Source organism: Elephas maximus, chromosome 19 (assembly GCF_024166365.1).
Source record: "Elephas maximus indicus isolate mEleMax1 chromosome 19, mEleMax1 primary haplotype, whole genome shotgun sequence".
Lineage (NCBI taxonomy): Eukaryota > Metazoa > Chordata > Mammalia > Proboscidea > Elephantidae > Elephas > Elephas maximus.
In genome coordinates, this window is record NC_064837.1 from 20953039 (window position 1) to 20973701 (window position 20663).

Below are 20663 nucleotides of genomic sequence, written 5' to 3' on the forward strand. Positions count from 1 at the left end.
TGGCGCGCTCACATGACGCAGCGCCGGACCCAGGGGAAGATGGCGGCGCTGGTGAAGGGAGTGGGATGCGCCGTGCGGCCACTGCTGCCAGTGGTCCAGGCTTGGGACGTCGACGCTAGGCGCTGGGTCCGGGCACTGCGGAGGAGCCCGGTGAGAGTGGTGCTTCCAGGCGGACAGGTTGTAGAGCGGAAGCCGGGTCGGGGGCAGCAGCCCCGGAAGGCGGCACCTGAGGCCAGTCCCCAGGAACGGCAACAGCAGCCGCTTCAGGTGCCCTCGCATCCTACGCCCGGCTCCTGGGAAGAGTCGGGCCTTCGCTACGACAAAGCTTTTCCCGGGGACAAGAGGCTGAGGTGATGTGTTCCCAAAGCTTGCCAAGTATTCCCATTTCTCTTCCCGGCTCGGGCCGGACGTTAACCTCCTTGTCTTACTGATGGAGGAAAGCAGAGGTGTCTCTCTTGGAATTCGTTTGTTTCTGTTTTTGTGAAACTCTTTGTGACTGTTAGAGCTAGGTGACCCTTGATAACAAGAGTTAGTAATTACCCGTCTTTTTGTTTCCACCTATAGCAGTGTCATGACAATAGTTAAGTCCAGGCCGTTTCGGGAAAAGAAAGGGAAGATACTGCTGGAGGGTCGCAGGTTGATTGCCGATGCTCTCAAGGCCGGTGCTGTGCCAAAGACTTTTTTCTTTAGCCGTCTGGAATACATAAAGGAGCTGCCCGTGGATAAGCTGAAAAGTGTCAGCCTTATTAAGGTGAAATTTGAGGATATCAAGGACTGGTCCGACCTGGTCACGCCACAAGGAATAATGGGTCAGTGGTTACGCAGTGTGTCACTAGGAGTTAATGTTGTTAGTTGCCATGGAATTGGTTCCTATTCGTGGTGACTGTGTATAACAGAATGAAACATTGCCTGGTGTTCACAGTCTTTGGTATGTTTGAGTCCATTGTTGACCTACAATTATTTGACCTTGTCTTAAAAAACCAAAACCAACCCATTGCCGCCAAGTTGATTCCAACTCATAGCAATCCTATAGGACAGAGTAGAACTGCCCCATAGGGTTTCTAAGGTGCAGCTGGTGGATTCAAACTGCTGACCTTTTGGTTAGCAGCCAATCTCTTAACCACTGCACCCATCAGGGCCTCTGATCTTGCCTTAGGGCAACAAATTTTATTTAAACTGAATTCAAGATATTATTGCCTATCCTTTTCTTAAGATACCGCCCCCCCCCCCCCAATACGGTTCTCAAACGTATGCATGTTACAATACTTCCACTGGAAACTGAAGCCAGGTTTTGCCACCATTTGTATAATGGCTCTTTACAGTCACTAGAAATAACCACTTTTCTTCAGACTTTATGTTTTTAGGTCACTTCTTCAATCCCTTTTTTTTTTTTATGATTTTTATTGTGCTCTAAGTGAAAGTTTACAAATCAAGTCAGTCTCTCACACAAAAACTTATATACACCTTGTGACATATTCCCAATTACTCTCCCCCTAATGAGACAGTTCGCTCCCTCCCTTCACTCTCTTCATGTCCATTTCACCAGCTTCTAATGCCCTCAACCCTCTCATCTCCCCTCCAGGCAGGAGATGCCAACATAGTTTCAAGTGTCCACCCGATCCAAGAAGCTCACTCCTTACCAGCATCCCTCTGCATCCCATTGTCCAGTCCAAACCCTGTCTGAAGAGTTGGCTTTGGGAACGGTTCCTGTTCTGGGCCAACGGAAGGTCTGGGGGCCATGACCACCGGGGTCCTTCCAGTCTCAGTCAGACCATAAGTCTGGTCTTTTTATGAGAATCTGGGGTCTGCATCCCACTGTTCTCCTGCTCCCTCAGGGGTTCTCTGTTGTGTTCCCTGTCAGGGCAGTCATCGGTTATAGCCGGGCACCATCTAGTTCTTCTTTCTTCAATCTTTAATGTCAAACAAAATTAAGAAAATGTTTACCAAAAGATTTAGCTCTCCATTTCCTTAAAACTCCTGCCAGGATATATAAAGAATAATAAATAAACAAAAAGTCAAATTACTCCCCATGCCCACATGAGACAAGTGAACCTCCTGTTTTGTTTTCTCAGGGATTTTTGCCAAGCCTGACTATGTTAAGATGACATATCCAGAAACTCAGCTTCATCATTCACTGCCCTTATTGTTGATTTGTGACAATCTCCGTGACCCTGGGAACCTGGGGACGATTCTGAGATCTGCTGCTGGGGCAGGCTGCAGCAAAGTATTACTCACCAAAGGTAAGGGCACTAGTAATAACTGGGTGGACTAGTTGGCCATTTCTAAATGAGCTAGGACTCTGGGCAGACACACGTGGGTTCGAATCTTAGATCTGCCCTTTACTAGCTGTATGTCCATGAGCAATATTCTGAGTGTCAGTTTCCTCATCTGTAAAGTGGGAATAATAATGGAATTGATCTCATAGGGTTGTTTAGAGAATTAAGTGAGATGATGAACATAAAGTACTTAGCACTGTGTCTGGCACACAATAAATAATTCAGTAAATAACTGGTTTTTAAAATATATATTTTGGCACTTGCAAGGTTATTAAAGAATTTTAAATGAATCAAGAGAAAGTGATAGATGCCAATTTTAACACTCGGTTTCAGGTCTTTTATTTAACGAGCTTGAGTTCCCAAATTGTTGGGTGTGTGAGACCTGCCTAACTCTTGACATTCTGTGAACCCTGTGAAAGGGAGGGTGTCGACAGAGTATGATTATGCAATTATGATACATTTCCCTTAGCCTTGGGATGGGTTACACCCCCACGCACAAATTAGCCTCATTACAGTTCTCACTCCTCTCATCATAAAGGGGGGTTAATAGGCTTGGTTCTAAACAGACTTGCCCAACAGTTGGGACATGCCTACAGTGCCTATTACAGCTTGTGGGGAGGCTGGGAGGGAGAGTATCGTTCATCAGAAACACCCAAGTTACCATTAAATGTAAACATAGTGGCACCCATTGCTGAGACTTGCCTAAATTGCTCCTTTCAACTCTTACTCCATAGTCACACCTTGTTGGAGTGCATTTCTTTGCCAGCATGATAGCTGGGTGCTGGGGTTCCATCATCAGTGCCCACTTATATGTGCCCCATCTCCCGTTGTTGAGTACTCTGAGAGCATATGTGGTTTTGGAAGTGTTTTTATAATCCAGACTGGTTTTCACATCCATACTGGTGACCGGTATATAAGAGATAAGGAAGAAAGAGTAGAAAATATTTGGGGCAGTGCTTAGTATCAAGGTCATGAAGGTAAATCTCATCTTGTCTTACTCCCCACTGCGGCAGGGTCAGACTGGATAGTTCCCTTCGTGAGTCTGGGTCCCTCTCTGGTCTCTCTCCCCCACCTCCTGGCATACAGCCCTACTCCCACCTCTGGTTCCCTACAGTGGTTGGGAGAAGCCATGGTTGGGGTATGTATGGGCACAGCTCCACCTCTTGTCTTGTTTTCCCTTTAAACCTGGTTTGCCTAAGTTAAGCTAGCCTGAAGTTTGACAAATTAATTTTTAAAATAACTTATAGTGAGGAGACTCGTGCTAACAAGTCAGGGGAGGATGGTAGGTATGTGGTGCAGTCAGGGCAAGGTGCCAGGTAGTGCCTTCTCTCCCAGTCTGCCCTTGGTGGGCCCTGGGAAAGGCCAAGTGTCTGCCATTCTGCTAGTGCATAGAAGTGCTTGGATTTAGTGCACGACTATACTGTAAAGTCATAGGCTCTTCTGTGCACCATTTCTTTCTAGCCTTCCTACTGTGGTGTGGGAGAGTGGGTATGTATGTGAACCACAAGACTGGTGTCTTGACTGATTCTCATCATTTCTCCTGGATTACTGCAGTTGCCTCTTAATTAATTTCCCCGTCTCTGCTGTGTTCCCTGCACCAATTCAGATTCAACATTAAAGCCAGATGGGTCTTTCTAAAACATAAATCAGATTCTGTCACTCCTTTACTTAAAATCTTTCCATGGAATTATATTGTCTTCGGAATAAAATCCAAAACCTCTCGGCCTAACATCCCCAGTCTCCTTTAAGTTGATCCCTGCCTGCCTCTCATCTGATCTCTACCACACTCCCACCTATTAATTGGCTTGGTCACCTTACTTGTAGTTCTTGGACTGTGGCAAGCTTCCCCTTTCTTAACTTTGTCCCCTGCCTGGATCTTTCTCCAACAAGCTCTTGCTGTTCTTCAAGATCCAGCAGTGTCAGGTTCTCGTAGATGTCTTTGCTGCTTTGTACAAGGATTTTCTATTATCCTGTTCATGCTTCTTTTACATCAGTTATTACTGCTATTGTAGTCACCTGTTTCAATATCATTCCAAGCCTCACCGCGCACTGTACCATAAGCTTCTTGAGATTGGAGGCTTTAATTCTCTTTGCATACAACATCTGGCACATGTGCATGGTAAATGTTGGAGGTATGAATAAAATCTGTTCTTAGCACTGGCAGAAATGAATCATTTAGTCCCTTTGCTGGACACTGCCATCATCAGTGAAGCAGAAGGTCTCAGCTCTCAGGAAGGCTCTGACAATAACCTTTTGTTTTATCTCCTGTACACAGAATTATTCCGACTTATTCCAAAGCTCTCTAGTCTGGAACAGGTTGTGCAATCTTGATTTGATCCTGTGTTTTTATTTTCTAGGCTGTGTGGATGTCTGGGAGCCCAAAGTGCTGCGGGCAGGTATGGGTGCGCATTTCCAGGTGCCCATTATCAACAATCTGGAATGGGAAGCAATTCCTAACTACCTGCCCACTGACACCCGGGTCTTTGTGGCTGACAACTGTGGCCTTTATGCTCAGGCCCAGCTGTCTAATAAAGCCAGCAACCACGGCTGGGTATGTGACCGACGATTCCTGAAATTTCACAAGTATGAGGAGGAGGAAGAAGATGATCTAGAAACTGGAGCCAAGAAAGACTGGATTCCTGACCTTGAGGTCCAGAGCTACGACTTGGACTGGACAGAGGCCCCAGCGGCAGTGGTAATAGGTGGGGAGACTCACGGAGTGAGCCTGGAGTCCCTAGAGCTGGCCGAGAGCACTGGGGGCAAGAGGCTGCTGATCCCTGTTGTGCCTGGTATGGACAGCCTGAACTCGGCCATGGCTGCCAGCATCTTGCTTTTCGAAGGAAAAAGACAACTGCGGGTCAGGGAGGAACACTTGAGCAGGGGCAGGAGTTCCCACTGAGGCGGGGACATGGACATCCTTTCTCAGTCTAAGGGACTCTCTAGCTTCTCTTACCTCTGGGAGAGTTGTTAGGTACATGTGGGATTGTTTGTACCTGGAGAGCAGTGTGTGAGCTGGGGAAGCCATTTTCCTCTCTCTGAGTATTTTCTCTGGGCTTCCCAGGCCATATTCAGGAGGCAAGAAGTAGGCATGATACCAATATATGGCTACTGGAAAAATAAGAAAGTCCACGAATTTCTGCATATCTCCAAAAATAACAAAGGTCAAGATCCTTCCCAGGAGCTCCCATCTCACTACCAATTTGGTGGTTACTGTTTTTACACTGTTTCAGTCATGCTTTTTTTTTTTTTTTTTTTTTTGTGACACCACAAACATACTCACACAGCCTAAGTGTGCATTACATGCTTTTAAAAGTGGTCCCCCAGATAAAATGAATGCTTCAAAGCTCAGCGGAGCAAGCGCGGGGGTCTGGGGAACATGGTTTGCGGGGACTTCTAAGTCAATTGGCAAAATAATTCTATTATGAAATCATTCTGCATCCCACTTTGAAATGTGGCGTCTGGGGTCTTAAATGCTAACAAGCAGCCATCTAAGATGCAGCAATTGGTCTCAACCCACCTGGAGCAAAGGAAAATGAAGAACACCAAGCCCACATGACAACTAAGAGCCCAAGAGACAGGGCCACATGAACCAGAGACCTACATCATCCTGAGACCAGAAGAACTAGTTGGTGCCCGGCCACAATCGATGACTGCCCTGACAGGGAGCTCAGCAGAGGACCCCTGAGGGAGCAGGAGATCAGTGGGATGCAGACCCCAAATTCTCATAAGAAGACCAAACTTAATGGTCTGACTGAGACTGGAGGAATCCCAGCGGCCATGGTCCCCAGACCTTCAGTTGACACAGGACAGGAACCATCCCCGAAGACAACTCATCAGAATTGAAAGGGACTGGTCAGCGGGTGGGAGAGAGACGCTGATGAAGAGTGAGCTAATTATATCAGGTGGACACTTGAGATTGTGTTGGCAACTCTTGTCTGGAGGGGGGATGGGAGGATAGAGAGAGGGAAGCCGGCAAAATTGTCAAGAAAGGAGAGACTGAAAGGGCTGACTCAAGACGGGGAGAGTAAGTGGGAGTAGGGAGTGAGATGTATGTAAACTTATATGTGACAGACTGATTGGATTTGTAAACGTTCACTTGAAGCTTAATAAAAGTTATTATAAAAAAAAAAGGTCCCCCAAGGAGCTTACTTGTGCCCAGAAAGTTACTGAAGGCGTCGTCTTGGGGAGGGAGGCCCATTTCCGTGACAGCTACCGGACGAATTGCAGTCATCGAGTGCGGCTCATATGCCATGGCTAAGGCTGTGGTGCTGGTGGCCGAGTCACTCATTCCCACCATTGGTCCTGTGTGGAGCCAGCACATTATATTACAGCGTGTTTCATGGAGTAAGTGTTGCTGGTGGTCTCAGTGCCTGTTTTTCAACCTTTGGCCTAGTGATGAGGACATTGCTAAGAGATTAATAACTCAGGAAGTAAAGGGCTACCAGCCATAACCTTCAACAGCTAGCTGTTCTTTTGGGTTGGATATACCAATCTCACATTGTTTAGGTCCTTGATGTAAACAACCACCGTTTACTACATGTAAGGCAGTTTTTCCCCTTTTTGATGATCAGTAAAAGTAGCTTAATTCATCAGGTGGGTCATACCCTCTTAGCACCTCCGCAGCTATCTTTTTGAGGACTCTTTATGCAGAGAAGGAGGCAACAGAGTTTTAAAATCTTCAGCTGAACCTTGCACCCCTCAGGTAAGCCGCACCGTTTACTTGCTCCCTGCTGCTAGTCCTGCTTCGTGTAAGTTTTAGTTAAAGATGACTCAGGTTACTTACTGACATTTAATTCCCCCTCCTGCATAGAGGAATCAAAGTGCTTGGGAAAATTCCAGTGCTGCTGGATGCCATGTGAGCAGAGGCCTCAGAGTGCTCCTGCAGGAGAGGTTGTGAGGATGAGAGCCCAGGGTGCTCTGGCCCACAACGCTGGCGTCTTATTTGGGTTGTTCTTCACGGCAGTACTGTAGCAGGACCCTGCTGCTCTTTTCACAAGCCCCTGGGACCAGGGCAAGCTAGATCCTTACCTGGTGCCTGCCAGGAGATAGATGCAGGCGGTAATCACCTGGTTTGTAACTGTGGGAAGGGGGTGGGTGGAACTGGAATGTGGGATTCCTGTCAAGCACCGCTTTGGCAACCACAAAGAACACAAGGATGAGGATGACACAGGCAGTGTGGTTTGACCACATTCCTTCCGCACAGGGGATCTGGCCATGGTTGGGAGCCCTTCAGCTGCTCATTCCAGGAGTGCCCAGGAGTTCCCTTGCCATGCCTGAGGAAAATGATCATGACCCAATAAAACTTCCTCTCTGGGGAGCCGAGTGATCCAGTGTGATCTGCGCCCCAGGTGGCAGGGTAGAATTGCCTCGGTGTGTCTGAGGTGAGAGGTGTTGGCAGGAACAGCCCTGCTTCGTTGGTTGTGCCCGCTCCAGCTGACTAGCCTGGGCTGCTTCTCTCCTGTCCTGCTCTGGTCTGGGCCTGCCCAGGGCTCCACACAAATGCCCGGTGCAAATGGAGTGCTGATAACTGCTGGGAAGAAGGGTTTGATGTGACTCAGCTTCTCTTCCCAAAATAGATATATCTAGTTGTGGGTTCAAAAAGGAGCTGTGGTGGCGCAGTGGCTAAGTGCTTGGCTGGTAACTAAAATGTCAGTGGTTAGGACCCACCAGTGGCTCCGAGGGAGAAAAGATCTGGCGACCTGCTCCTGTAAAGATTACAGCCTAGAAAACCCTATAGGACAGCTCCACTCTGTCCTACGGGGTCCCTGTGAGTTGAAATCAACTTGACAGCATACAACAACAGCTGTGGGGTCAAGCCCATGGATGGTTCTTGAGCCCCTCGACTCCAGTCAACTTTCAGAAAGTAGAAGAGCCTTCATACTGCAGTGCTCCCAGAAAGGCTGCAGGGAGCACCTTGCATGATCAGCAAACTTTACAAGTTTACGTAAGAATCGAAAGGGGTGCGTGGTCTGTGGCACCAGCAGCTGAGTATGGAAGGGATCCCAGAGAGGCTGTACCTCTGGCTGCTGTTTACATCTGGTCTCCTGCAACACCTTAGAAAGTGCTTTTAAGGGAACAGAAGTCGCTAAAAGGAAACTCACATCTCTCCAGCATTTTGTGTCCCTGGGTTTTTGTTCCTGCTGATCTTGGTTACAAAATAAAAGGGAAAGAACAAACTCTATACTTTGGAAAAACAGCAATGCAAAACACTAAACATGGCAAATAATTTTAAGCCCATTTTATTCTGGGTGTATGAGGGAAAAGAAATTTGCAGTCCATTCACATTCTAGTCAATGGCTTATGTACAATGGCTTATGAGTTCTTTTGTGTATTTGTGGGCATAATTTAGCCCAGGAAGGGGAGGAGGTGGGGGGAGAGGCAAATTTTCCTTTCTTTAAAATGGCAACAGAGGAAGCAAATGGTCGTTAATGGACTGAAACATTGATAACAATGAAAGCTCTTGTTTGCTGAGTGATACTGGAAAATCTAGAATTCTTTTTAGTTTTGAGGCCAACATTTGTTCTGTTACCATTTCCCCAGGAAATGGGAATAAAAACTGAGCGATATATGACAAGAAAAACACATTGCTTGGCTGAAAGATAAATATTGTCACAAGATTGGCCAAGCTCCCCACCTTTGCCTTTGTGTGGAGGCACAGCTGTAGTAGTGATTTCTGCCACAAGGTGGCAGGCCACATCTCTGAAACCACTCCCAAAGCTGAAGGGAAGGGTTGGGTGTCTTTCCTGGTTTTAAATTGTTGAAAAGGGGAAAGAAGAATGAAGTCAAAAGTCTCCCTCCACCTACAGAGGGCATTTTGCAAGCTATTTACGCATAGAGCTGGTGCTGTTAGGGTTGGAGAACCATCCAGGTAGTCACACACTGGATCTTGGCAGAAGAAAGAATCTAAAGCACACAAGGGTATTGGGAACAAAAGCTAAGAGGGAAGTGTACAGGGACGCGGCAGCAGCAGAGAAAACTAGCAGTTTTCCCTCCTGAACGGACCGGGAAAACACTGATGTCCTGATACCTGGAACTCACACTGGGGCCCCCCTGCACCACCATTCAGTTAGCACCTCAGGGCAGGGAGAAGGCAGCTACGGCTGCTTGCTCCTGGTTAGAATCCTGGTCTTCAAGGCCCAGAGGATAAACAGACCTCTGGGGACTGGTTTCCACCAGTTTCGCTTCGGACCGTCTACCGCTCGTCCCAGGGTTAATAGCAACATCAGATGTCACTACCTCTTAGCTCCACTTCTCTTGCCTTTCCACCACAGAGACCCTGGAGGGTGCCCTTATCCAAAGTTTCTGTGGCCTCAGGCTACCCTCTTGGCCAACCTGTCTGCAGAAACAGACATGGAGGTGGCTCACTTTTTTTTTTCAAGGGAACACCTATATGGTGGGTAGCCACCTTTAAACTCCAAGATATTTCCTCTCTTCATTAGTGAACGCACAAAGATTAAGCTAGAAGCCAAATTAATGATTAAATTGATATATTGCCCTGGATGACATTAAAAGGTCTCTGAACTAGCGAACCATGCATGTTACATTCGAGGAGTTGAGGTAGCAGCTGCAACCTGAGTCATCCCCGAAAGCTTCAGGATGCTGGTGCTCCTGCTCAGTGGCCAAGCAGGACTGAAAAATTCTGGTGCCTGATGGACGATTATCAAACCAAACTCGTTGTCTAGAATGGATTCTGACTCATAGCGACCCTATTGGACAGAGTAGAAATACCCATAGGGTTTTCAAGGCTGTAATCTTCAAGGAAGCAGACTGCCACGTCTTTCTCCTGTGGAACAGCTCGTTTCAAACCGCTGACCTTTTGGTTAGTAGCAGAGCACTTAACCACCATGTCACCAGGGCTCCTTCCACTGAACATCAAGGTTTCCCGATTGAAGCCTCAGATTTGGAGCAGGTCATTACTAAGGTGGCTGCTGCTTCAAAAAGCAAGAAGGAAACAAAAGTTGGGGAGCAGATGGCTGCAGCAGGGTCTGGTCGCCTGCCTCCCTTGCACCTCTGATGGGAAGGAAGCACATATGGACTAGGCCTGCAGTGTTGCTCCTGATTGGCTGGGGACTTCCATATCTTCTGATGTCCAAAGATTTATTTTTGTGGCCCCAGGTCCCAAGGTCATGTCTCCTTCTGTATCCTGGTTCTGTCACGTGTGGGTGGCTTATTTGAGTGAGGCACCAGCACCCAGAAATCCAGACTTGAGGCTGCCTCTGCTGACTTTGGCTGCACACTGGCCTACAGACCCAGAGACAGGCTGTCATGAGTTAGCACATTGTCGTTAGTTGCCCTCAGGCTGATTCTGACTCATGGTGACCTCATATGTGCAGAGAAAGGCACACAATAGGGGTTTCAAGGCTGCAACTGTTCAGAAGCAGATCGCCAGGCCTTACTTTCACGGCACCTCTGGCTGGGTTTGAACAGCTGACCTTTTGGGTAATAGTCCAGCACTTAACTGTTTGTGCCACCCAGGGACTCCCAGTTAACACATTATTTCCTGGGAATCCAATAATCCCTCAGAACAAGTTCTACCCAAATCTAACGTATTTCCTGGCTTGGGAGGTACTCCAAAACGTCAAGGCGGTGGCACACACTTATGCCCTAAAAAATGAAGCCTGCTTTCATCTTCACGTGTTCACATATAAACATACATAGAACATCCTTATGTCCTATTTTCCCCCATTAGAGAGAGAAATCCCAGCCAGAAGACTCAAAGCAGATCCAATATAAAACTTTCCTACATAGAGCCTTTTGTTTCCTAGAAAATATTTCGCCCTACTCACACAACTCACAGACCAGTAGCACCAACGACAGCAGCCATTTGTCCGGAAGAATTTCCCCTCGGCCTGTTTGAAGGAAAGCTGGACATACTCTTGTCCCTCCTGGGATCAGCAACTCACGTAGCCAAGTGCTCACTTCTTCAATACAGCTGCTTCAGGACAGGGGTGCAAGATTCTCCTGAGCTCAGGGCCTCCAGGTCCGTCCTTGGTTTACACAGCAACACCCTGAGAATCAGAGGGCACTCCTGAACTTCCTTTGTCCTGTGTGTGTGCAAGGCTGCCCCACAATTTGTTCCCCACTGGTGTTCCAGACCTAATGGGCAAGCACGGGCCTGCCCAGGCTGGCAGGGGAAGGTGACGTGAACACATTGTGTGCACGCTTGCGCCTGCATGACCAGTGGGGACTGGGCCAGACACTGCTCAGGCCCCTTTAGCACTACGTATCCCAGGGTACGGCGTCCCTGCGCATGTCTACTTGCAAACATCTGGACTCTTCTGAAGCTAACCTGCAACAACTTTATTAGTTCCCAGGCCATATCCTGCTATGTCGTGATATCACTGCAGACTTGGAACAGGGCAACGAGAGGGGAGAACAGCTTTTTAGTTCTTTAATTAGACAACAGGGAAAAATAAAGTCTGGCTGAAAACCAAGAATTACCACTTGAAACTTGGCTGATGGCAGAGAGCAGTGCTGGCTCCCTAGGCTCAGGTGAGAGCCATTGATTCCAAGGATACACTTGGAAAAAATAAAATCACAATTGCACTTGCAGGAAGCCACATCACTCCTGGAAAAGAAGCTGGTTTTTGTTCACCTCCTGTATCCACATCTGTTCACTGCACACACCAATCCCAAACACATAACCTTTTTCTTAAACAGATTTTTATTGTTGGGGACAGTTAAGAAAATCTTACCTCTGTTGTGAAAATACGGAGAATCAGATCTGGAAGTCATTGTGGTCAACAGAATCTGGGGACCCTATGGTGGCATTTTTTTAGTTACCTTCCTGCCTCCACCTGAAGGCATGGTTTCCCTTGCTGCTGGCGGAAGTCCTTGAATATGTCACAACTGGAGTTTTAACCTGCTTCCAGTTAGTGACAAGAATTTTAGGGTATTTTGGGGCTGCTTGGTGGGAATTACTCATGCCCCCCACTTCATTTGGATCAGTAACCTCTCTCTCCGTATCGAGAAAGGGATTTTTTACTGGCATTGGTGAAGTGATCCTTGTGTGTGTTTTTCCCCAAAGTAGTCACCACGTAAAGCTAAAGCACCTTTTAAGTAAACCTTCCTCACTGATTTTTAACTAACCTACATATCCACTCTAAAAGATGACTTCTGGTGTCCACGATCCATCAGCTGGTATTACTGGCAGGTAGTACAGAGTCAGCCCTGGACAGGCCATCAACGTATCAGAGATGACCTTGACTTAGAGATGGCAGCGACTTAGAGCAACTCCTCACTAGGCTGTGTTCCTGCTGCCCCAAGATGATAAGTAGCTGCAGAGGCACACTAGCAACCTTGGTGGTGCAGTGGTTAAGAACTCAGCTGCTAACCAAAAGGTCAGCAGTTCGAATCCATCAGCCACTCCTTGGAAACCCTATGGGGGTCCTATGGGATTGCTATGAGTCAGAATCCAATCGATAGCAATGGGTTTAATTTTGGTTTTAAGGGGCTCTACCTGTACTACTACAAGGTAATCCTGACAGAGTATTGGCAGAAATCCCAGTCCATCTTCCAACAGAGGTCAACCCCACCTAGTACGTTCACCCACATCCCACGGGAGACATTGGCAAGGTTCCCAGAGAAGTCCTTCACCCTAGAACAGAGCTAGAGTTAAGGGTTTCAAACCATTGCCCATTCTTCACAAGAACGGTGTGTGATTCCATCTGTTTCCTCAACCAGCCTTCTCAGGCTTCAGAGCACTTGGCTCCCCTACAAGGAGGAACGAGCATGTCTGCGATGATGCTTATGCTACGAGCACTTGGCCTCCATCAAGGGCCAAGTCAAACCAGGAGAGTGGTGGTCAGAGCTACACGTGGGATCTGACTCTACTGTTCTAATTGAAACAAGCTTCCTGGCTTCTGGACACCAGGAGAATCTGATAGATGACCACGTTAGAGGGTTCTTGAAAATCCTGCACACAGCTACCAAGTGTCCAACGAGAGTCAGGAGGGTATCTATGTCTCACCCCCAACTCCCCAATCCTAATAGAGCACAGCATCACAGCAGAAACATAGCTAACAAATGGTGTCTGTGATTAAGGACAGGAACAGCTACGTGGTTAGTAACGTCCAGAGATGCCTGCTTTATTTCTTACTAGGTATTGTAGTGACATCCAGGCTGGTGACAATAACAATCTAATAACCAACTATCTTTGTACCTCTGAGCTACAAATAAACAATCCAATTCAGCAAGGAACAACAGTGTCAACAGTTTATAGGGGGCAGGGGGCTGAGATTTCAAATAAGTGGTCTTGGTTGGTAAGTGCTGAGAGTGGAGCCAGGGGTAAGGTTTAAAGAACACTTGACTGAGGTGGGCTAAGCCCTTGTGAATTCCCAGGCCAAGGCCCTCCATCCAGAATCCTAAGAACATGGCTGTTGTTGTTTTCCTTTTTGTGGCCATTTTTCAGCTCAAATAAGGGGCCAAGCTACCCTGGGCCTAGCACAGGGGACCCACAGCATACTATCTGTTGACATACCCTCTGCCCTCACTCCTGCCCTCGGGCACAGCTCCTTCTGCAGGTTCTTAGGAAAAACCTAGGTTTCTGGTAATTTCTTGCCTCTCTTTAGTTCTGCTTTGAAAAGAAAAGGGCATGACGGGGTGAGCACAGGTTGGCCCAAGCACCTGCACAGAGCTCCAGGGACCCCAGGCACAGAGTTGTGCTTAGAGGTCTGTGCTGGCTAGCCACGCTCCTCTAAGAACTCGGGACTGAGTTTCTTGGGAAGATGTCCAAGGGGAAGAATTCATTAACAAAAAGTCCACGATAGTAGGGGCTGGTCGTATGAAAAGGCAGAAACTTGGAGAAGGTCAAGATCAAGGGTAGGAAGAACTATAAGGAAGGAACCAGAAGCTCTCATCAGATGGTAGGAGCTCAATAAAAGTAAGCAATTACTATATGAATCATTATCTTAGCTACTCTCTTCTCAGCAGAAAACACACACACACACACACACACACACACACACACACGCACGCACACAAGCTTCCTTTAAAATCTGGAGATCCCCTGCCCAAGAGCTCACTGATAAGCTGCTGTTTTTCCTCAGAACAAGATGGACTAAGTCACTTAGAAGATGAGGTTCTCATCAACAGCTCCAAGCTGAGGCCCAATGAGGACGCGGCCCTTTCTCTGCTGTACCTGCACAGACAGGTATCAGTGAACAGCTCGCTTCTGGGGGTCTTAGGTTTTGTGTGGGTGTGCTGACACAAAAGTCAGAACGAACCAGGAACTAAGCCCTGTCCCTTGATGCTTACTCTGGAGAACACCCTGGCAAACATTTCATCACAAGCTAGTGACCCTTATACAGAGTGATGCAGTCCCAGTTCTGGCTGGGTTATGCCATCCTCATGAGGCCCAAGAAGAGTCTCCAAACATGGTGGTTCTTCGGCTGTTTAAAGGGTGCGCACCCCAGGGTGCTAGCTGAGGCGTTAACGCAGAAAACAAGGCACCACAGAGAGGTTGGACACTTGGGTTGTGCGACTCAGGACACGCTGGAAAAGTCCAAGGGCGGAGAGAAGGAAGGGAAGGAGGAGGAGAAGACTGAGTTTTAAATAACGTCTCATGAGGCTGGAGCCCACTAGATGGGCTCTGGTTTGAGCTTTTCTGCTAGGAAGTCATTCACAAAGGCCTCCACGATGGCGGGGGTGATCTCTTCCACATCCATCACGTACTTGGCTCGGGCTGACATGTCCAGAATGGTGAGCAAAGGGGCCGCCTCGGGCAGGTTGGTGTAATCTCGCAGGGAGTCAGTCATGTCATCCTGGAAGTCACCAGAAGGGAGAGAGAAACCTGTAAGTTTTAAAGAAAGAGGATACAGAAGCTCCTTGGACCCAGGTTCCCCAGCTGCCATGGGAATGGAATCCCTCCATCACCTTAGGAGCAGGCTCTCATCAAAGAAAGATGGGCCCTTGAAACAGGGAGCAGTGGGCCTGCCCTTCTAGGAGTGGTGGGGGCTGGTTGCTAAACTTCTCTCTCTGCATTAGCCCAATCCACCTTTCTTCATTAGAATGAAAACAAATTTAACCATGTATTTCGCATGACTTGCTTTTAAAAAATTGATGTTCTCTGATGCCTTTTGCAGCCAACTCTCAGTTATTTGCAGCCCCACTGTGGCTTTCTCTGTGGTCACTCTGGACCTCGACTCTGGATGGTTAAAGTGAAACAGCTCAGCGTCCCCTCTGGTTTCAGGGAGGGTGGACTTGCACAGCCAGCCAGCTCAGAAGCCAGTTCTACTCATCTCAGAAGGAAGCTGACACTTGGTCATACATTCCCAGTGGCTGTCTAGGTGAATATCTCTCGTATCAGATATCACCTTGTTCAAATATAAAGGCAAACACAGAAATCCAAAGACAAGGCAAAGGATGTGTAAGGTAGCAACATTTGCGATTATCTTTCACACTGCTGACCCCCCAGGAGGTAGATCATGGAAGATGGACTTTATACCCCCCATCCTGAGGTTGTTTGACTATAAAATGCATGATATTCTAAGCCAATGAAAAAACCTGAGCCACTCTACACAGAAAGGGCTTGGGGTCTTCTTGGCCCTAAACGATGCTGGGCAAGAGACGTGAAATTTACAGCTCACTGGTTTCTGGGACCAAAACATTCCTTTCTCAGAGGGTAAATCTTTAGGAAGATTCTTGATGATGGTCTTTTTGTTTTTTTCTTTCCAGAAACAACACATACTCCCAGCAATGATGGGTGTCTTAGTAATCTGGTGTTGCTATAACAAAAATACCACGAGTGGATGGCTTTAACAAATGGAAATCATCTTCTCATACTTTAGGAGGCGAGAAGTCCAAAGTCAGAGCACTGGCTCTAAGGGAAGGCTTTCTCCCTCTGTCAGCTCTAGAGGAAGGTCCTTGTTTTTTCAGTTTCTGTTTCCTGGCTCCTTGGAGATCTCTCTGTGTCTTGGGATCTGTCTTACCCCATCTCTCCTCTGCTTGCTTGTTTAATCTCTTTTATATCTCAAAAGAAATTGACTCAAGTTATACCCTACACTAATCCTGCCTCATTCACATAACAAAGACAACCCATTCCCAAATGGGATTATAACCACAGATGTAGAGCCTAGGATTTACAACACAGAAATCTGGGGGACACAATTCAATCCATAACACTGGGTGATTCAACATCTCTGGCACTGTTCACCCAATGCAGGCCCTCCACTTGGGTTAATAAAAAATCTTCATGATGAACAGGGGAGAACCCAACCCACCGCCGTCGGGAGACACCTGGACAAATACTGTACTTCCAGTTCTCACTGGGAGGCCGAGACCAAGCCAAGTACCATCCTGCCTCCCCCGCCCCTTGCCCTCTGAGCAAGCCATGGGGAGATGAAATTTCAATGTCCATTAAGGCTTCAGAAGGATTAACTCTTCTACCTGCCAGAGGGGACAGGACTGAGACAGAAACAAGGGTCCCCCTCGGTCCTGCGTAGAATGTGAGGGGACTTGGACCAGGGTCCTTGGCTCCAGGAGGCTCAGTCAATGCCTCCTGTTTCAGTTTCCTGTGCCCAGCCCATTCCCGAGTGGTTTTGCTTCTGAGCACAAGACAGGGAATTAGACTGAGAAAGCTGCCAAGGTTGTGAGCCCAGGTGAAGCACACATGAGAGATGGACAGATGAGGGATGGAAGCTCAGGTTCCTGCCTCTAGCTCCCTGTACAGCTTTCTGGTCTGGGGTCCTCCCTCCTTTCCCAGCCCCTCTGAGTGGGTCTATCTGCTGGAACACAAGGACAGAGGAGTAAGGGCACAGCTTCTAGAGTCTCACTGGCCTCACATTCAGTCCCCTCCCTCTCTGCCACCTATTTTCTCTGTGATTTCAGAAAGTCACTGCTCTGAGTCTAGGTCTCTTTGTCTGCACAATGGATTTAATGATGGTTCCTAACACACGGGGCTGATGTGAGGAACCAATGAGCCTGCCGGCAGTCCCAGGCCAGCCTGGGTCTGGAGCCTGGTCTCCACCTCCCAGCTGAACAACCTTGGAGAAGCCTCTCACCCTCCCTGAGCCTTGCTGACCTGTCTGTGAAACAGGATAATCCTCACGTTTCCAGCCCTGAGCTGGGAGGAACAGACGACATAATGCAGGTGAAGCACTTGGCACGGTGCCTGGTCTGGAGCAAACTGTCAATGCTCCTTTTCAGTCACATTTCTAAAGCGGTCACTGGAGCGCTCCAGCCCCTCTTGCCCCACGCCCAGCCCTTTCTGTTCTGTACCCATCTTTTCTCTCAGCCATTCTGAAGGGGCTACAGTTGAATGCATTCAGAGCAGTCTCCATGAGTGCTTTGTGTAGCACAGGCTGCTGTGGCCCCCAGGCAGGGCCTTGTGAACCTGCTTTGTTCCCCTCCACCCCGGGGCTGCACAGGGTGACTTCAGCTGCCTACGAGGGGCCCAGCAGGGCTTAGCAGAGCGGCTATTGAGGAGGTGATGAATGGGTGATTCAGGGTGTTTGCTGCTGCTGCCTCGTCCCCTCCACACCTCTCCTGGGAGCCAAACACAGCATGAAATGAGCAGGGGGTTCTGACCAACTGGAGGTCCAGGCGGGTGGACTAAAGGCATGGCAGCTTCAAAAAGTGTGCTCATCGATAACTGGTTTACAGAAGTGAAGAGAGAGGGAGGAGGGGGCAGTAGAGCCTGCGTCAAGGAGCTCTGGGGGCTGTGGGGTGGGGTAAAGCGCCTGTGCAGACCGCAGCCATTTTGCAGAGATTTCCCAGTCTCTGCAGGGTGGAGGAGGTGGCTCTGCATATGGGATCTGGTGTTCTCACCCTGTGGGAAGTCCTCTGCTTGTCCAGCATGGCTGGAGACCTCAAGGGACAGGCCTTGGGTGAAAATGATACGGAATGTCTACCATTTCCCACCTCACACTCTGGGTGAGTGCAGGCCAAGCTATGGCCCCCAGCCAGGATCCCTGTGATGGGAAAAGCCACTTAGCAGGGCAGTGTGGAGGAACTAAACAAGGGGACACCTTAAAAAGCATCAAGGGTCTGGTTCTGACTAAGCACCAAGAGAATAAGTGCTGACCATATGTGTGGCTGCTGCTCTTCCCAGAAGGTACCGGGGCCAGCTTGTGTGCGAAACTTGGGGAGGGCTCTCCCGGGGAGGGGTCCTGCTGCATGAGAAAGATAGATGGAGGAAGTAGCAGGGTAGGAACACCTTCCACGACTAATGGCACATCTTCCTCGCCACATTTGTCAGTGGCTCTCCCAGAAGCAGGTCAACTTGGACCCCAGGGACCCTTCAAGCATCCCCGTGAGCAACGTCACTCCTGGCCTAACAGTCCGCGAAGCCCTCCCTCAGCACGCACCTCCCCGGCCACAAAGAATAGAAGTGGTGCCTCCTCTTCTTTGGCTTTGTACTTGGCGATGATTTTCTCAGCGATTGGCTGGATCAGCTGCTTGGCTGCCTCAGACTCCCCGTCGTCTTCAGAGTCTGTGATGGGAGAGAGAGATGTGAAGAACCATTGACTGGTCAAACGGACGGAGTGACTCCCACTGGGAGAGCCTGGGTCCAGCTGCTGTGCTGCAGAAACGCCGATCTGAGCAGCCCCTGAATGGAAATGAGCTTCCCCATGGAGCACCAGTCTCTCCTGGGTGCACACACCCACACGCACATACACATATACATACACACGGGCTGGCAGCAGAGCACACTCACACAGCACCCTCCTGCACCATGGTCACCCAGAATGACTCACCTCACTGAGTAGTACTAATGTCCCTTTTCCCAAAACCACCCTGGAGCTGAGTGTCTCCTAAGTCAGGACCTTAGGTCCCAGTAGTTTTCCTCTCAGTCACTGAATGAGAGGCCAGACCTTGGATCGCTGACTTCCTAATGAAAATGGCAGAAGAACTGGGGGTAAAGGGTCAGGACCGGGGTCCAATCTGCAGCTCTGATGGCAGTGGGTAGGAGCAGGCACCAAGGCCAATCCACAGCTGGCAGCTAGACTCACTTAGGAGGGGGTAGGCTGACGGCATGGGAGAACCTCCTGAGCAGGCTCCCCAAGCCCCTTGCAGACACCTCTTGCCTCTAGTGAAAACGCAGTATGGTCTCGGAGCTCCTTCCTGCTGAAGGAGCAGGGAGGGGAGAACAGGTTCAGGCAGAGGAATCTCACTCCAAAATGCCAAAGAGGCCCACAGTGTACGAGACTCGGTAGGGTACCCGCTGGCTCCACATCTAATCAGTTCTGTGATGCTGGGCAACTTGCTTCGTCTCTCTGGGCCTGTTTCCACATCTGCGGGTGGCCAGTGAGTTCCTAACTGTCCCTGGTTTCAGAACTGTTTCCCAGGATTTGGGGTGTGAGCCCTACAGTAGGAGGCAGGTAGCCCCATGGTGAAGGCTACCCAAGGCTACCTCTCCCCGGGGCCTTTGTTCCCTAAGCAAAGAAGCAGCCTGCAAGCGCGTTTGTTGACGAGCTCCCTTGGGAGTGAATATTGGTTTCCCTCCTGAGAGAACCCCCAGAGTAGACTTCCAAAGAATGAGGGAAGATGTTGCTCATACTCCCCAGCCCCCCTCAATGGAGCAGGTCTGTCCGCATCTCAGCCATGATCCTCGTGTCCAAAATGATTTTGAGTTGGAGCACAGCAGCAAGTCCCAAGGCAGAGGGCAAGGTGGCTCTGGACCACCAGCTGCTCGGTTTCCAAAAGGAACCGCGGTCATCCCACAGGGCTGCAGGGAGCCTGGGGCACATGTTCCTATATTCTCGTGTCCAGGCTGAGCATGACTTACTGAGGACGGGGGTGGGGGGCCAGGCAGAGGTGGGGAGGGGCAGCTGGCCACAGGGTGGATGAGCCAGGGCTGGGCAGCTGGAGTAGCTCTGGACCAGTTCATCAGAGCGCAGATGATCCAGAAGCAGCCTGGGGTGAGCCACAGCCTGGGGGGACTCAGCCACCTGCAGCCCCAGTGCCTGCAGCCCAGCTCCCTCCAACCATGGCCTGGAGTCCCCGGGCATCCTCAGGCCTGACCTTTTCTTCCCAGCTGGCAGCCAGAAGCAGCCCGGAAGGAAAGCACAGCAGTCGCTCCCAGAACACCTCCCACAGGGCAGGGCCATGAATAAATCATTGGGGTCAAAAGCAAGGCTGCTGGGGAGAGACAAAGGCCTGGGCTCTGCATTGTTAGTGACAGAAAGCAGCTGTAGGAACTGACACCTCCCAAGCAAGGTCCATCTGCCCAATTTCCCCACAGGGGCCCGTGAGCATCATACCTACAAAAAGGACGAGGCAGGGGCCCTCGTTGAGCTGCACGGCATTGGAGTCGGAGAGCTCCAGCACGGGCTTGGGGTGCCACGGGAACTCCCTGCAGTCCTCGTCATTCAGCACCTCCACCCGCCCCTGCCGTGTGATCACCTCGCCCTGTGGGTCCAGCACGATCAGCGTGGGGATGCCTGCAAG

The 20663-nt window shown here is 49.3% G+C and overlaps 2 protein-coding genes across 2 annotated transcripts in view; one reads left to right on the forward strand and one right to left on the reverse strand.

The window, feature by feature from the left end:
* The first annotated feature begins 9 nt into the window (after positions 1-9).
* MRM3 (mitochondrial rRNA methyltransferase 3) lies at positions 10-5534 on the forward strand. The gene is made up of 4 exons (XM_049860023.1): positions 10-350; positions 565-809; positions 2073-2240; positions 4634-5534. Exons 1-4 carry the CDS (start codon positions 13-15, stop codon positions 5173-5175), a joined length of 1293 nt encoding a protein of 430 aa, XP_049715980.1. The 5' UTR covers positions 10-12; the 3' UTR covers positions 5176-5534.
* A 2857-nt stretch (positions 5535-8391) lies between these two features.
* Positions 8392-20663, reverse strand: part of NXN (nucleoredoxin) — a 204370-nt gene continuing 192098 nt past the window's right edge. The window contains exons 6-8 of the mRNA XM_049860022.1: positions 20477-20656; positions 18581-18705; positions 8392-15037 (exon numbers count right to left, since the gene is read on the reverse strand). Of these exons, the coding sequence (XP_049715979.1) occupies positions 14855-15037; positions 18581-18705; positions 20477-20656 (488 nt within the window). The 3' untranslated portion in view covers positions 8392-14854. The remainder of the gene's footprint in view (positions 15038-18580; positions 18706-20476; positions 20657-20663) is intronic.

Excerpts from the sequence above, each read along its gene's own strand:
- MRM3 (XM_049860023.1), top strand. The coding sequence starts at position 13 with ATGACGCAGCGCCGGACCCAGGGGAAGATGGCGGCGCTGGTGAAGGGA. Across the intron at positions 810-2,072 it reads CACGCCACAAGGAATAATGG|GGATTTTTGCCAAGCCTGAC; the intron begins GTCAGTGGTTAC and ends TTGTTTTCTCAG. Across the intron at positions 2,241-4,633 it reads CAAAGTATTACTCACCAAAG|GCTGTGTGGATGTCTGGGAG; the intron begins GTAAGGGCACTA and ends TTTATTTTCTAG.